Below are 14,605 nucleotides of genomic sequence, written 5' to 3'. Positions count from 1 at the left end.
TGTTGGCTGGTAGAAATAAGCTTTTAGCAGTTGGCAGAGATGGTTGGTTGTGTCGAGTGTGGTTTCGGTGAACTTTCCTGAAGTTCTTGTCAGCTCCTATGGGTATAAGGGACGGGCTGGTGAAGAACATCTTTCCGCTGGGCCTCATGACCCCTTCTGGTGTGTTCCCAGTGTGTTGTCGCTGATGGTCACCACCCGGGTGTGGACATGCTGAAGGGTGTCTTCCTTAGGGCTGTGCATTAAGGTTGTTCAAAAGATGGTGCGTGCTCCTAGCCCCACCTGGGGCTGATGGAAGCCTTCCCATGTTTAGGGGCCAGGACTTGACCAGTGGCATTGTTTTTAAACTAAATTTTGTATCTGCCGCTGCCTGACGGTGGGGTTCCGCAGAGGTTATTGCTGAGGGGGAGCTCACGGCGTTTGAGCCGCTCGTTCAGAGACCGAAGATGGGGTTCGGTTGGCCTGTCGGGGGGAAGGCGTTGTCATTTAAAAAAAGAAACAACAAAACCCATTTCCTTTGAAGGGTGAGGGCTAATGGCAGGGGATGAGCTCCATACTGTGTCGGTCACCCTGAGAAACCCTCTGGAGTGTGGGAGGGCACTGGTCCGTGTGTCTGTGCCACCTGCAAGGCATGGCCCCTTCTAGCAGCCTTCCAGTCCCTAAAGGGGACTACAGGAAGGGTGGGGAGGGGCTCTGGATCAGGGAGTGTAATGATAGGACACGGGGTAACGGTTTCAAACTGAAAGAGGGGAGATTTAGATGGGATATTGGGCAGAGATTCTTGGCTGTGAGGGCGGTGAGCCCCTGGCCCAGGTCGCCCAGAGAAGCTGTGGCTGCCCCATCCCTGGAGGGGTTCAAGGGCAGGTTGGACGGGGCTTGGAGCAACCTGGTCTGGTGGGAGGTGTCCCTGCCCAGGGCAGGGGGGCTGGAATGAGATGATCTTTAAGTTCCCTTCCAACCCAGACCATTCTGTGATAAAAGGAATGAAACTGGAAGGAAGGGAGCGCACCACTTAAGCTGGAATCACTAAAGCCAGCATCGCATCTGCACGTTGAGCTATATTCCCTTTTTGCTCCTCAAACTGCAGCCCATGTAATATATTTTTGGTCTCCAGCTATGCACGAACACCGCTGGTCATTTTTTCCAATCTTCCTTAATCTGCTTCGAAACCGAGAGCACTTAATCTCCAGTTGTTGAATAATTCTCAATTGTAGGGACCGTGGCAGCAATGAAGTGTTTCACTAACTTTTAAAGCTTTTTAATGTGAAAAATGTGGGACGTTCTCGTGAGTTGGAAATAGCGTTACGGTTAACATTTCGGGGATAGTTCGCTCCTGCTTTTTGGATTGAGTTTTCTTTAATTTGTGTCGGAATGAGTTTATACGTCCTGCGCAGCCTGCTAGACATCTCAGGAATTTCTGCCCTTTCTTTGAAGGCGCTCGCTGCGGCGCGGGGCGATTCTGCTCGGCCGCGCTCCCAGCAAAGCCCAACAATTTGGTGATTTTTCTCCTGGGGCCAAAATGACATTAGCCATTAATAAATGTCGCTTTAAATCGCCTTGAGAGCTGGGGCTGTCTCGTAGGCAGGTTTTGAGAAATGAGGGTGTTTTTTTTTTTTTTCTTTGGAAGGTGCTTGGGAAACTTCTGCCGGGATTCCCAAGTGACGGGGCCTTTGTCCGGGAGGAAGGAGCCGGGCTGGGCGGGTTATCCATCAGCGTGTTGCAGCGTCCTTCACAGCGCCAGCTCATCAAAGAGCCTTGGCCGGCCCGGGGTCGGGCAGGCGGGATGCATTGTTGGGCTGAAGGGGGATTTACGGGGAATATCTCTTGTGAGTCAACCCTGAGCAAGCAACGTGCCGGCTTTTGAGAGAGTCCTCCCATAGATGCATCAACTAGGGTTATTTCTAAGGTTGAAAAAATGGATGAGAATGGATTTTTTTTTTTTTATCTCATGGCAGAACGGGGTAGATTTGGGTCAAGGTGGCTGTGACCCAAGTGGATGAGATGCTCTGTCTCGCTATTTAATTTTATTTTTTTTCAATGGGACTAAGGCCTGGTTCTTGGGTACCCACAAGGATTTCCTCTCTTCTGAAGACAGGCTGAGAGAGCTGGGGGCGTTCAGCCTGGAGAAGAGAAGGCTCTGGGGAGACCTTCCAGCCCCTTCCAGTCCCTAAAGGGGCTCCAGGAAAGCTGGGGAGGGACTCTGGATCAGGGAGGGGAGCCATGGGATGAGGGGTAATGGCTTCAAACTGGAAGAGGGGAGATTTAGATGAGATATTGGAAAGAAATTTATCACTGTGAGGGTGGTGAGCCCCTGGCCCAGGTTGCCCAGAGAAGCTGTGGCTGCCCCATCCCTGGAGGGGTTCAAGGCCAGGCTGGCCGGGGCTTGGAGCAACCTGGGCTGGTGGGAGGTGTCCCTGCCCAGGGCAGGGGGTGGCACTGGGTGGGCTTTAAGGTCCCTTCCAAGCCAAACCATTCAGTGATTACATGACATCGTTGTGATGAGTCCACAGTTCAAGAAGTGTAGAAATAGTAATTGTCAAGATCTTAAAATGACAACAGCTGCATGGACTATAACTTAAGTGATTATTATTTTTTTTTTTGAGAAATGGACTGGAAACCTAAACTTGCAGGGTTTAGTAGCCAAGTGGTGTTTTATAGGGAATTACTATACTTTCTGCCCTAGTGTAATTATGGCAACTGATATGTATTTGTAATTTAAGCTATTCATATCTATGGAAAAGTATTGCAATGGTATAAAGACTTGGGAAAAATTAGAGTTACTAAAAGAAAGCAGGGGTGAATATTATGAAGAATTTCTGAAGGCAGTATTTTAAAAACCCTGCTTCGATTTTGGCTAAAGGGAATAGAAACAGATATGGAGTCTGAATTAGCTTCTGTCCTTTCATTTTCTGATACAAGTTTGCAGAAAACAAACATATCGTAATAGGAAAAGTGTTTTGATTGGCAGGGTTTTGGTACACGAATGTAAGTAGGCTTCCAGTGGCATAGTGCTCCGGGCTTTCCTAGAGATGCAGAATTTACGATTATTTTCTCTGTTAGCAGTATTTCCTTGCTTTCTCTCAAAGTCAGGTCTGTAGCACAATAGTTTGTCCCTATAGCACAACAGACATTGTCCCTATAACTTGAAGATTTTGCTGGAAGTTTTGATAGTCTGGCCTAAAAATCTCTGCGTTTGTGTTGCTAGAGCACTCAGATTTTGGATTTGAATAAAAATAAGCAACGATTACAAATAGGAGGAGCAGTGCCTGCCCGGGGTTTGGTGTGCCACCGTAGTGAAGAGAGCGCGCTGGATGTACCGTTTCCAGCTCCGGAGCCCTCAGCACAAGGACATGGAGCTGTTGGAGCGGGGCCAGAGGAGGCCACGAAGATGATGCGAGGGCTGGAGCCCCTCTGCTGTGAGGACAGGCTGAGGGAGCTGGGGGGGTTCAGCCTGGAGAAGAGAAGGCTCCGGGGAGACCTCAGAGCCCCTTCCAGTCCCTGAAGGGGGCCTACAGGAAAGCTGGTGAGGGGCTGTTTGCAAGGGCATGTAGCGACAGGACGAGGGGCAATGGTTTAAACTAGAGCAGGGCAGGTTTAGATCAGACATTAGGGAGATGTTCTTTCCACTGAGGGTGGTGAGACCCTGGCCCAGGTTGCCCAGAGAGGGGGTGGAGGCCCCATCCCTGGAGACATCCAAGGCCAGGCTGGATGAGGCTCTGAGCAACCTGATCCAGTTGAAGATGTCCCTGCTGACTGCAGGGGGGTTGGACTAGATGGCCTTGAGAGGTGCCTTCCAACCCAACACATCCTATGACTACGATGTACGGCAACGTTGACTTCAGTGAGGGTTGTGACTTGGAGGCAAGCTTTATGTAATTCTTACAAGAGGGTTTGGATTTGTTTTTTTTTTTTATATTTGATAACTAGGTAACTGTGCTGGTTTGCTTTAAACACGGTAAATAAAAGGGTAGGTCACTTGTTGGGAGTAAAGGGGAGGAACAAATGACCTGGCTTTACACTCGAATACTGCTAGGGAAGGAGACTGTTATCTCCTTCCAGACAACTGGGGAAGGATACTCAAAACCCTCTATCGTGTGAGCGTAGTTATTGCCTGCCTTATATCACTGCGAGTTCTCAACACATCTGGACTGAGAATAGTTCCAGTAACATTAAAGCGTACTATTTTGGTTGGCACACTGACGCTGTGGTATATGCCAATTAGTAATGGCTCTTGGAAACAGGCTGCTTTAAAACTCTCCCTGAACTATTCCCCGGAGAAATTATTCAATTAAGTACAGCTAAAATTAATGTCCATGGGTTTTGTTCGAATAAAACAAAATAAGCAGCTGGAAAAGGGAAAACTTCTCAGTGTGTGCTTTTAAAATAACAACTCTAACTAATAACTGTGTTTGCTGGAATCGATACCGCTGTTTGTTTTCTCAGCGTTGCTCCTTAGCTGTGAAGGATCCGATGAGGGCTACCACAGCGCGTGGCCTGGGACACTTCTTTGTCACCACCGTGTATTTTCAAATCACCTTCTGCTGCCTCCGGACCTGCTTTTGAGAGGGTCAAGTGTTCTGTGTTGCTTGGGGGTATCGAAGTTTGACCCAGATATAATCTTCCGTATTTTGGGATGGAGCGAGGCTGCTTCGCTGTGGTGGGCGGTGGAAACGGTGGTCTTGGACATGTCCTTCTGGTCCTTGGAGCAGATGTCAGGGTTTTCTGTAGCAGAACAAATAGTTTTCTCTTATTTCAGCATTATCCTTAAAGATGCGGAAGGTTTGGTGAACCAGTGGGAAAGGGTTACGCTGAAGGCATGGGCTGGTCCTTGGCCTTGTGAGCTGGGTGCTCAAGCTGCCCTTCACTTCACTTCCCAAAGGCCGGGCAGAGGTCCTAGGACTCTGAGCAGTTTGTTCTTTCCAGTCTGTTGTCAGGAACTCGGGGAACCAGGAGTGATCCTCGTCCTGAAGGAGTTGTTCCTCTGCAAGGATTCCTTGGGGCGGAGAGCTGGCATGGATGTCCCCATGGGTGTGTTGGGAGGAGGAGGACCCACTGCCGTGGCTGATGCATCACCCAGTGCTTCAGACTGCTAACCTGAGCTGGGAGGGCAGGCTGGGGCTGCTCACCAGCATGGTGGGGAGAAGACATGTCACAGAACCACAGACTGGCGGGGGTTGGAAGGGCCCTCTAGAGATCACCCAGTCCAACCCCCTGCCAGAGCAGGGTCACCCAGAGCAGGTGGCACAGGAACGCCTCCAGGTGGGTTTGGGATGTCTCCAGAGACGGAGACTCTACCACCTCTCGGGGCAGCCTGTGCCAGGGCTCTGCCACCCTCACAGCAAAGAAGTTCCTCCTCGTGTTTAGGTGGAACTCCCTGTGGTCAAGTTTGTGCCCGTTACCCCTTGTCCTGTCCCCGGGCACCACTGAAAAGAGCCTGGCCCCATCCTCCTGACACCCCCCCTTTCAGTATTGATAAGTGTTGATAAGGTCCGCCCTCAGGCGTCTTTTTTCCAGACTGTCCTTCCCTGCCTGCTCCCCTGGGCACAAACCAAGTCTGCCAGCTCCTGCCCTGCGCTGCCTGCAGCCCCTGCAGCCCAGTGCCCTCCTCTTTGTCAGCAGAGCCATCTCTGCGGGAATGGGGAAGGGTGAGCGATGTCTTTGTGCCGCCCAGACCAGAGCACCGGGACTGCTACGTACACATGGCACGTCGTAAAACACCTTCCCAGCAGGAGGCCAGGAGATCTCCTGAACCCGACTGTCTCCAAGGACCACCAAGCCCCCCGTAAATTAGAAGAGCTAAAGAGTGAGACAGCACAAGCACGGGAACAAATTGGTTTGCTCCCTTGGAGAAGTCAGTATTTTGGAGAGTTTTAATACTTATATGAAGTTTCGCTAAAGAAGAGATGAAATGTTATCAGTTAAATTTGGGACGGTGGAGGGAGTGTCCTGGTTTGAGGTAGAACAGGACCAACTTTCTGTTCAGTCCTTTTATTTCTGAGCTAGGCCTCTTCTAACTCTCTGAAATTAACAGCCTGTTGCGTCTAAAGCGGTTCGTTCGGAGTGATGAGGCAGTTTGTGCCAAGGAATGGTACGCAGAGAGGCTCCTGCTTCTACTTATTGCTATAACAGCCAAGGGCAGCTAATTCCGTTATTTGCCCCAATGGAGGGTGGGAAGCGGAAAAGCGCAGAGGGGTCCCACCTGCGGGGAGGAGCGGACAGGACAGGGGACCCACAATTGACCGCCAGGGGTATTCCATCCCATCTGCCCCATGCGCAGTATAAAAGCTGAGGGATCAAAGGGCCAGCTCTCGCCCTTCGATGGCCGACGTCCGAGGAGGACCCTGCCTGTTCATCTGCCTTTGATCCCGATCCGTGTGTTCCTGGCTCCATCTGTGGAACCTGGTTCCCACCCGTCACTGAGTCCAGTCACCATCAGACGGTGACGTCACCCTGGGAGCTTAATACGGTTTTGTATATACTGTGTCTATTTCATTATTTCCTTTTTATTTTGTAATTAATATTCCATTAAAGTAGGTTAGTTTCTTCTAAACTCGTAAATCTCTTTATCTCTCCTCCACCTCTCCGTATACGAGAGGTTGGGGGGGAGCATCTGTCGCTGGCCATTGGCCGATTTGGTCAAAACCGCGACAGGGAGGAATCTTGGTCTTTGCTTGAAACGCAAAACTCATCGCGGCAGAAGGTGCCGCTATCCCGGTGTCCTGAGCAGCGCAGAGCTGGGGGGGGGTGAGTATTACCTTGGAGTTAACAGCGAGGAGGAGCCCCTGGCTGCAGTAACGCATCGCCTGTGGCATGGAGAGCTGCGCACGTCGGAGAGGCTGCAAAAAAAACGGGCCCGGCTCGCAGCCGGGGAGAGAAATTAAGATTCTTGGCTTTGTATTTTTTACTGTGTTTTTCTCTTTTCGCTCTGCCTTGACATTACAGCTGGCACATCGTGCGAAGGTTCTTTGGGTTTCTGATGTACTTACATTAGTTGCAATCTTCATTTCTGGCGTTTTGAACAATGCTCGCTTTCTTATTAACGCGTAATTACGGGGTTTGGACATATAGAGGTCGGCATTCAATATATGATTCATTTCTTTGGTATCTAGCTCTTCTCCTGAGGCACCGGAGACCTGAAGGAGGGAGGGAAAGCCCGCTTGGCTGCTCCGCTGAATTCCAGCCGCATTGTAATTTTTTTTGTGTAGCGTAAAACGTTCTGGATTTTAGTCGTCTATATGTTTTTCTTAAGGCTGACTGCAGTCTTCCGTGACTCACGGTGGGGTATACCGGGGAGATGCATTACTCATCGATAAATGCTATTGAGTGATCTGTAAATTTAAATCCACGGAAAAGCCAAAAAATTCCAAGGGAATGTTTGGTCAGCAATGGCATTCTGCTAAACTGCAGTCAAACCCCAGGTTTGTTTCTCTCTGCCTGTGCTGTATTTCACGTGGCCGCTTTCACGTGGCTTTTGGGTTTCTTGCTCCACAGACAGAATGAGTGTGACTCAAAGACGGAACTGCCGAAACCAAACGAGGCTTTTTACGTGTTTTAAATAACACAAACAAAAAAATCAATTAGTGTAAAGTCATGTATGAAAGCGGAACTCTGGCTCCGCAAGAGCCTGTTCCACTTCATGGGAAGAGGCGTTTGTCTTTCGTAGGGACTCCATGAGTTAGGGAGAATGTTTTAAAAAAAAATAATAAAATAAATCCCGGGCCTTCAGAACGATGGTGCAGCTGTGTGGGCATGGGTAGAAACGGGGAGACGTAGGATGGAAAGGCAACCAGATCTTTTTCCTGTTCTTGGGTGGAGAATGGGTAGGAAAAAACCCACATGGTTTCCTGCAAAATAAACCATAGCGTTCCTCGAAATGGCCCGGCTCTCCGGCTCTGCCACTGCCTGGCTTTCGTTTCCTTAATGCACCGCTTCACGTTTCTCCATAACGAGTTTCCCTCCCAGGAGCTCCTTAACGGGAGAAACAGGAGGGCTCGGGGCTTGGTCCATGATGGTGATGAGAGCAAGAGCATCCATAGCTGTTGGATTGGCTCATCTCCTCCGCGTCCGTGTGCTGCACTCATGTTGGGACTTGTAATCTCGTAAGCTACGCCTTTTTGGATTAAAATGTGCAGCGTTGATGCCTGCGCCATAACTCGGGTGTCGCTTGCTGCTGTTTAGTCCCTGCAGAGAAAGACGCAATGTTCATTTTGTGTCTTTAGTGGGATCTCAGGGCCTAGCAGTTGACTTGCTCCTCAGTCTCCAGCATTGCTGGAGCTGGGCGGGCACTGGTGGGGTCTTGGCACCGGGGTCGGAAAGGGAGGAAAGATGGAGTGGCTGAATGGGCTGGAAAAGGGGCTTTTGCTCTCTGGAACTTTTGGGCTTCTTGTTTTGTTGTCAAAACTGAGAATTTCAGTTGCAAGCTGAAAGCTGGTTATTCGCATCGAGCTGATCAGGGTTGTGTTTCAGCATAAAGGGCATCATCAAGAAGGTGAAACACTGAAGGTCCAGGCGTGTGGAGCGCTCTGGGATGTGCTGGTTTTATCATCTGTCAAATGGTTTTCCAGTGGAAACTTTTCCCGTGGAAAACTTCTGACCAGCTGTAGAAAGACTTGACGGCTGAGTTGCCACAGAAGGTGGGTCTGCCAGAGGAGTCCGATTTCAAACCCATCGGAAGCGTTGTTAGAAATGTCAACAGAGAAGTTGGGAATATGGGAAAGGCAGATGCGGGTCGCGATGGAGGACCTGTGCTCTCTGTGGTGTGATGTTCAACAGGACCATGGGCAAATCCAGTGCCTGAAGATTATAGAATCATAAAATGGTCCAGGTTGGAAGGGACCTTTCAGATCATCAAGTCCAACCATCAACCTAACTCTGACGAACCGCCACTAACCCATGTCCTTCAGCACCACGTCTGCCCGGCTTTTAGATGCCTCCAGGGATTGCAGTCTTTTTGAGGAGGAACGGAGGAGAAAAGCTCCGTTAGGCCACAGCAGACTGTTCCGGCACCTGGCTTGGGTTCAGCTGGGGATTTGCCTTCCCGTCCCGCGCCAGCCTTCGGCACAGGAGACGCGCTGTAGGTGATGGATGGCCATGTCCCGCAGAGGTGATTTACAGCTCTAACGGGTGGGATTCCCGTCTCACGGGACAGGCTGAAATTATCCATGCCGTGGCTGGAGAGAAGCAGAACCAGCTTTTTAGGGAAGGCATCGGTGGTTTTAGGCATTAAACCAGAACGTTTCTGATTTTCATTGCAGCGGCAAAGTCTTTGAAAGAAAAAAGTTATGAAGAATGAGCTTTTTTCTGAGAGATTCCTAGGATTACATATAATTTCTTCTGCTCGGTTTTTTATCGTCGGTCTTCTATTGGTGTCCTTTGCATAAATATTTCTTTTTTTTAGCTATTAGTGGATGTGATTTTTAAAGATGTATGTAAATACACCCTTACCGCTCCCACCAGGTGGTTGTTCCACTACAATTTCAGGAAAGGTTTTTACGTTCCGGTAGTCTCTTTGGGCGTAGTCCCTCTGAACACGCACACACACCTGCACGTGGATGGACCCCAGAAATCAGTAGCCACAAAACGTGATGCCAGTGTGACTTATAATCCAACCCTTTCATTCGGAGGTATTATAAAGATCATTTTTCTCAACCTTTAATGTATCATTTTAGAGGGCGAAGCCAGGCGCCGTGGAGCCGAGCGGGAGGGTGCTGACCATCCGGGTTCAGAGCTGGTGCTTCACTTTTTCCTTTCCCATTTCAATAAAACTTTGGAAAGGAACATTTAACGCTTCCGTGCTTGCTTCTCTGAGTAGTCTTGTGTTGATCTGGGTCCATCAATGGATTCTCGAGTCTTTGAAAGTTGGCTGCAGGCACTGATAGCGCTTCAGCTTGCTGGGACCAGTGAAGCGATTCAAGGAGCAATTATTTTTTTTCGGTGCTTTGGGTTGAGCTGCAGCTCAGCAGCTTTAATTTTGCGGCTGTGACAGCTGATGCAGCGACAAGTTCCGATCCGGTGAAACAATTTCTGCATGTGTTTTTGTGGGCAACAGTGTATTTGGAGTTTAACGCAAATTATTAAACAAACCCAAAATGTGTTTGGTGTTTGTTTTGTAACAAAATAAACACAAGGGATTTTTCCTCTCCCTGCTTGTGCTTTCTCCAGGAGCAGGAGGTGGAATTAAGGCTGGAAGCGGCGAGGGCTGACTGATGGTACGGCTGCTGTTCCCAGCCTCTCCCGCCGCTTCAGTAGGGATGTTTCTTCCACCTCTTCCCACCTGGAGCTGTGGCGGCTCTGCAGTGCTCCAAAACACGTGTTGCCTAAGATCAAAACCCACTGCTGTAGGTTTTTTAGCAGGGGAAAAAAAAAAAAAAAAAGTCAAATATTTCAGAATATATCTACCTACTGTCATTTGCTTGTTTCCTCATAGCACGTTTTCTTCGCTTGTAAATCCCCGGTGTGGAATTCGTCCCAGTCCCCTGCAGGGCTGCTGGGCTCTCTCCATTGCTGCTCCCGCGGCCGGAGGAGCGAGGGCAGGACTGCAGACAGGCTCGTGGCCACCAAACTGTGACCTTCTGTGACTTTTGTCCTGGTTCAAGGTACGCGGGTATGGATCTCCAATCTGTAAACCCCACTGCTATTTTTGCCGTGTGATATTTTGTCAGAGTTAGGCTGAGGGTTGGACTCGACGATCCAAAAGGTCCCTTCCAACCTAGACCATTCTAAAATTCTCTGTATACCAGGCTTCTGAAGAAATCCTGCCCTTCTGAGGGCTCCGGGCCAAATTTTATAGCCTCGATGACCAGGAAAAGCATCCAGGTTTGTAGAGATGGGGTTGCATTTCCCTGCCGCAGCCTTGCAGGGACGAGGTGAGGAGAAATGGTAATGCCCACACCTTCTTGTAGAAACCTGCTGCTTTCGCGCTTGGCGTGTTTGTCCCCCTTGTCTGCTGGTGAGCTCGAAAGCTGATGTACCTGCCTGGCTGTGACCCTAGCAAAGGGACATGTGTGCAAGGATGAGCAAGGCTGTTCCACCGCTTTTCAAGCCAAAGTCCCTGCTGAAACTGGAGTACCAGGTCCAGCTCTGGAGCCCTCAGCACAAGAAGGACATGGACCTGTTGGAGTGGGGCCAGAGGAGGCCCCGGAGATGCTGGGAGGGCTGGAGCCCCTCTGCTGTGAGGGCAGGCTGAGAGAGCTGGGGGGGTTCAGCCTGGAGAAGAGAAGGCTCCGGGGAGACCTTCCAGCCCCTTCCAGTCCCTAAAGGGGCTCCAGGAAAGCTGGGGAGGGACTCTGGATCAGGGAGGGGAGCCATGGGACGAGGGGGAAGGGTTTCAAACTGGAAGAGGGGAGATTTAGATTGGATATTGGGCAGAAATTCTTTGCTGTGAGGGCGGTGAGCCTCTGGCCCAGGGTGCCCAGAGAAGCTGTGGCTGCCCCATCCCTGGAGGGGTTCAAGGGCAGGTTGGAGGGGGCTTGGAGCAACCTGGGCTGGTGGGAGGTGTCCCTGCCCAGGGCAGGGGGCTTGGAACTAGAAGATCTTTAAGGTCCCTTCCAATCCGAACCGTTCTATGATTCTGTGAAACAGGAGGTCCTGTCTGAGCTCATCTCCAAGGGATGAGCAACCTTCAAACTTCTCCCACTTCAGCTGGGCTTTAATTACTGAGATTTTAATACTCGGGTTGCGCAGTAGGTTTTATCTTCTGCTTCAAGGTGCTGCTTCACTGAAAGAAGACCTTGGCTAAATTTGCGTTACCGGTTTAAATGTGGTTTGCAGTGCAGTGTTACAGAAATGTCCTTTGTAAGGTCACTGGCAGCCCTTCAGCAGTCAGCCTGCTCTTCCCGTCTGCTCCCTCGCGATGGGGAACCTCGAGTCCTTCACCTTTTCCAGGTTTCTCTCTTTTTTGTTTTTTTTTTTTTAACTTTTAACTCATTGCATAGTCAGGTAAATGAGAGGTGATTGATAGAAAAATTTTCATCCTGAATATAACTGGCAGCTTGAAGGGGAGAGGTGGTTGCAGGTGGGTCATCTGCCAGAAGAGGTGGCCCTCAGGAGCCTACTGAGAGCTAACGTGGGATCGTCGGGGCTCTGAAGACCTTCTTAGCCATGGAGTTAGTTTTTTCTGGCAGCAGCTCTGCCTGCCTTAGGCATTCATTACTTGTTTTCAACCCTGCCTGATACAGCACAGACTTCCATTGTGTTTCCTTTGCTTTAGAGCAGGGAGAAATTCTTTCATTTACACCAAGGTCGAGAGCTGCTCTGAACCTGTCACCACAACGGCGTAGTGATGGGGGTGGAGGGGTGGGTGTTTCTGTGCAGGGGGCTGGTGGGGTTGGTGGGTGTAGAGGGTGGATGGATGGATGTTTCTGTGGTAGGTGTTGATGGTGTTGGTGGGTGTAGATGGGTGGATGGATGTTTCTGTGCAGGATGTTGGTGGTATTGGTGGGTGTAGGGGGGTGTTTGGATGTTTCTGTGGTGGGTGTTGATGGTGTTGGTGGGTGTAGAGGGTGGATGGATGTTTCTGTGCAGGGTGTTGGTGGATGGATGTGTCTGTGCAGGGGGTTGATGGTACTGGTGGGTGTAGGGGGGTGGTTGGATGTTTCTGTGGTGTTGGTGGGTGTAGATGGGTGGATGGATGTTTCTGTGGTGGGTGTTGGTGGTGTTGGTGGGTGTAGATGGGTGGATGGATGTTTCTGTGGTGGGTGTTGGTGGTGTTGGTGGGTGTAGATGGGTGGATGGATGTTTCTGTGCTGGGTGTTGGTGGACATAGAGGGGTGGTGGATGGATGTTTCTGTGGTGAGTGTTGGTGGTGTTGGTGGGTGTAGATGAGTGGGTGGATGTTTCTGTACAGGGTGTTGGTGGTTGCAAGGGCACCCTGGCCTGGGGAACCTGATGGTCCGGGCTTCTGATTCAAGTGGTGATGAGGTAAGAACCTCCTTGTGCTTTCACCCCACATCAACCCCACTGTGGTGGAGGGGAAGACCCTGCTTGGACCTCCTGGTTGCGCCATGTGTGTCCTGATACTTCTCCTGGTCGTAACTGCACGTTGCATCAAAGGACTTGTTGCTTGTTGATCCGTGGGCTACGTGCTTGGCCTACTCCCCTAAAACCTGACCGTATCAAGAGACATGTAGATATGGAGAAACGCTTCTCCCAAGCTGTGCAGGCCAATTCTCTGGTTCAGAAACGGTTCCTGCTGGTTTGTCTGACAGGGACTGGCTTGTGCAAGGGGATGGGAAAGGAGAGGCTGGAGACGTAATCCCAATTGCAATGCCTTGGGCTTTGAAATGATGACAGCAAATTTTCCTGCTCGCATTTGTTCTCATTTAGCTACAGCTTGTTCACCAGGATGTTTTTCAAGGAGGGTCTGGTCAGTGTTGGCAGAGGAAAGTCTCTTATTTCCCAAGCATGCTTATCACTTTGTCCTTGACAACGATGGGAACTTTCGTCGCTTTTTTTTTTTTTTTTTTTTCATTTAGAGGCAAACATGAGAAAGCCTGCCTTTGCCGGCAGCATTGTACTGGTTTTCCTGTGTGCTGAATCACGCAAGACAGATAAAGTTTCTCCAAAATATTGTTGGCTTTGCAGATGTTGGACCTGGGAAAGTTGGGTGGGAGAGGGAGGAGGACTAATATCTGAACCGAACAAATCTTGCAGGTCAAATAAAGTACCTGCCGACACTTGGGAAAATGTGTTCTGGTGTAGGATGAACAATAAAATCTTGAGTATTACAAACAACTTCCCAAATACGTGAGTTTGCGTCTGGCATAGAGCAGCCTCGGTGGGTGATGCTGGTTAACCACGGGAGGGGTGGATGGTTTAGGTCCACAGGGTAAAATGGAGGCTGCACAGGTAGAAGCAGTTGATGTTTCATGTGAATGCTGAGATGGTTTAGGCTGAGGAACGGGAATCAGGAGCTCATCTTTTGAGAGAGATGTAAATTTTCGAAGTACAAGTTTTTTTTAGATGCTGGTATCACTTTACATAGGGATTCGCTGGAGATGATGGGGTGCTTGTAGGGCAGACTTAAAAAAGCACGCCTTAGAAGGATGGTGCTTAAATCTTCCAGCTCTCCAGGAGAGTAAAACCCCCATGCTACGTGTGCCTTTGAAAATGTCCTCTGTGTCTTCAGAAGTCCGCTTATTTTATATCTGTGTTTTTCTTATCCATATGTACGATCAAACCGGTTTTATCTCTGTATCTAGAGCGGTGCTTGTTACTTGGCAAGATTTGAGGACATGAACGCCCTGCACATCTTCTGCTGCGGGAAGGTGAATTTTGGAGGAAACCGTTCCCTTTCAAGCACCGGTCCAAAGCTGATGCCCACAGAGGCGTATGGATGTTCTTGAGAAGCTGCAAGAACTAATGTCACATATTGGCACCACCTTTTAAAGCCTTCTAGTGCCACAGCGAAGTGTTGGAAATACAAGGAGTGCCTGCTTTAGTACCATCCCCTTGTTCCTTGTAGAACTATTTGGGAAATCTTATTTGAAGGAATACAGTCAAACCATTAAAAGCTAATTAATAAGAGCCCTGTCCTGTTGATGTGACTTACTTTTTTCCCCTCTGCTCTGGTGAGACCCCACCTGGAGCACTGCGTCCAGCTCTGGAGCCC

At 49.7% G+C, this 14,605-nt stretch overlaps 1 protein-coding gene across 2 annotated transcripts in view; it reads left to right on the top strand.

Annotated features, from left to right (window-relative positions):
• The window catches only part of STX8 (syntaxin 8), a 117,053-nt gene that overhangs the window by 59,391 nt on the left and 43,057 nt on the right, over nucleotides 1-14,605 (top strand). The window contains exon 7 of one of the 2 annotated variants that reach the window (XM_054221371.1): nucleotides 14,196-14,506. The exons of the other annotated variant lie outside the window; for it this stretch is intronic. Coding sequence (XP_054077346.1) covers nucleotides 14,196-14,224 — 29 coding nt within the window. The 3' untranslated portion in view covers nucleotides 14,225-14,506. Of the gene's footprint in view, nucleotides 1-14,195; nucleotides 14,507-14,605 lie in introns of those variants that run through there. 2 annotated transcript variants of the gene reach the window in all.

This window comes from Rissa tridactyla, chromosome 15 (genome assembly GCF_028500815.1).
Source record: "Rissa tridactyla isolate bRisTri1 chromosome 15, bRisTri1.patW.cur.20221130, whole genome shotgun sequence".
Taxonomy (NCBI): domain Eukaryota; kingdom Metazoa; phylum Chordata; class Aves; order Charadriiformes; family Laridae; genus Rissa; species Rissa tridactyla.
Note: the sequence above shows the minus strand (reverse complement) of the source record. Positions and strands in the feature narration are given on the sequence as shown.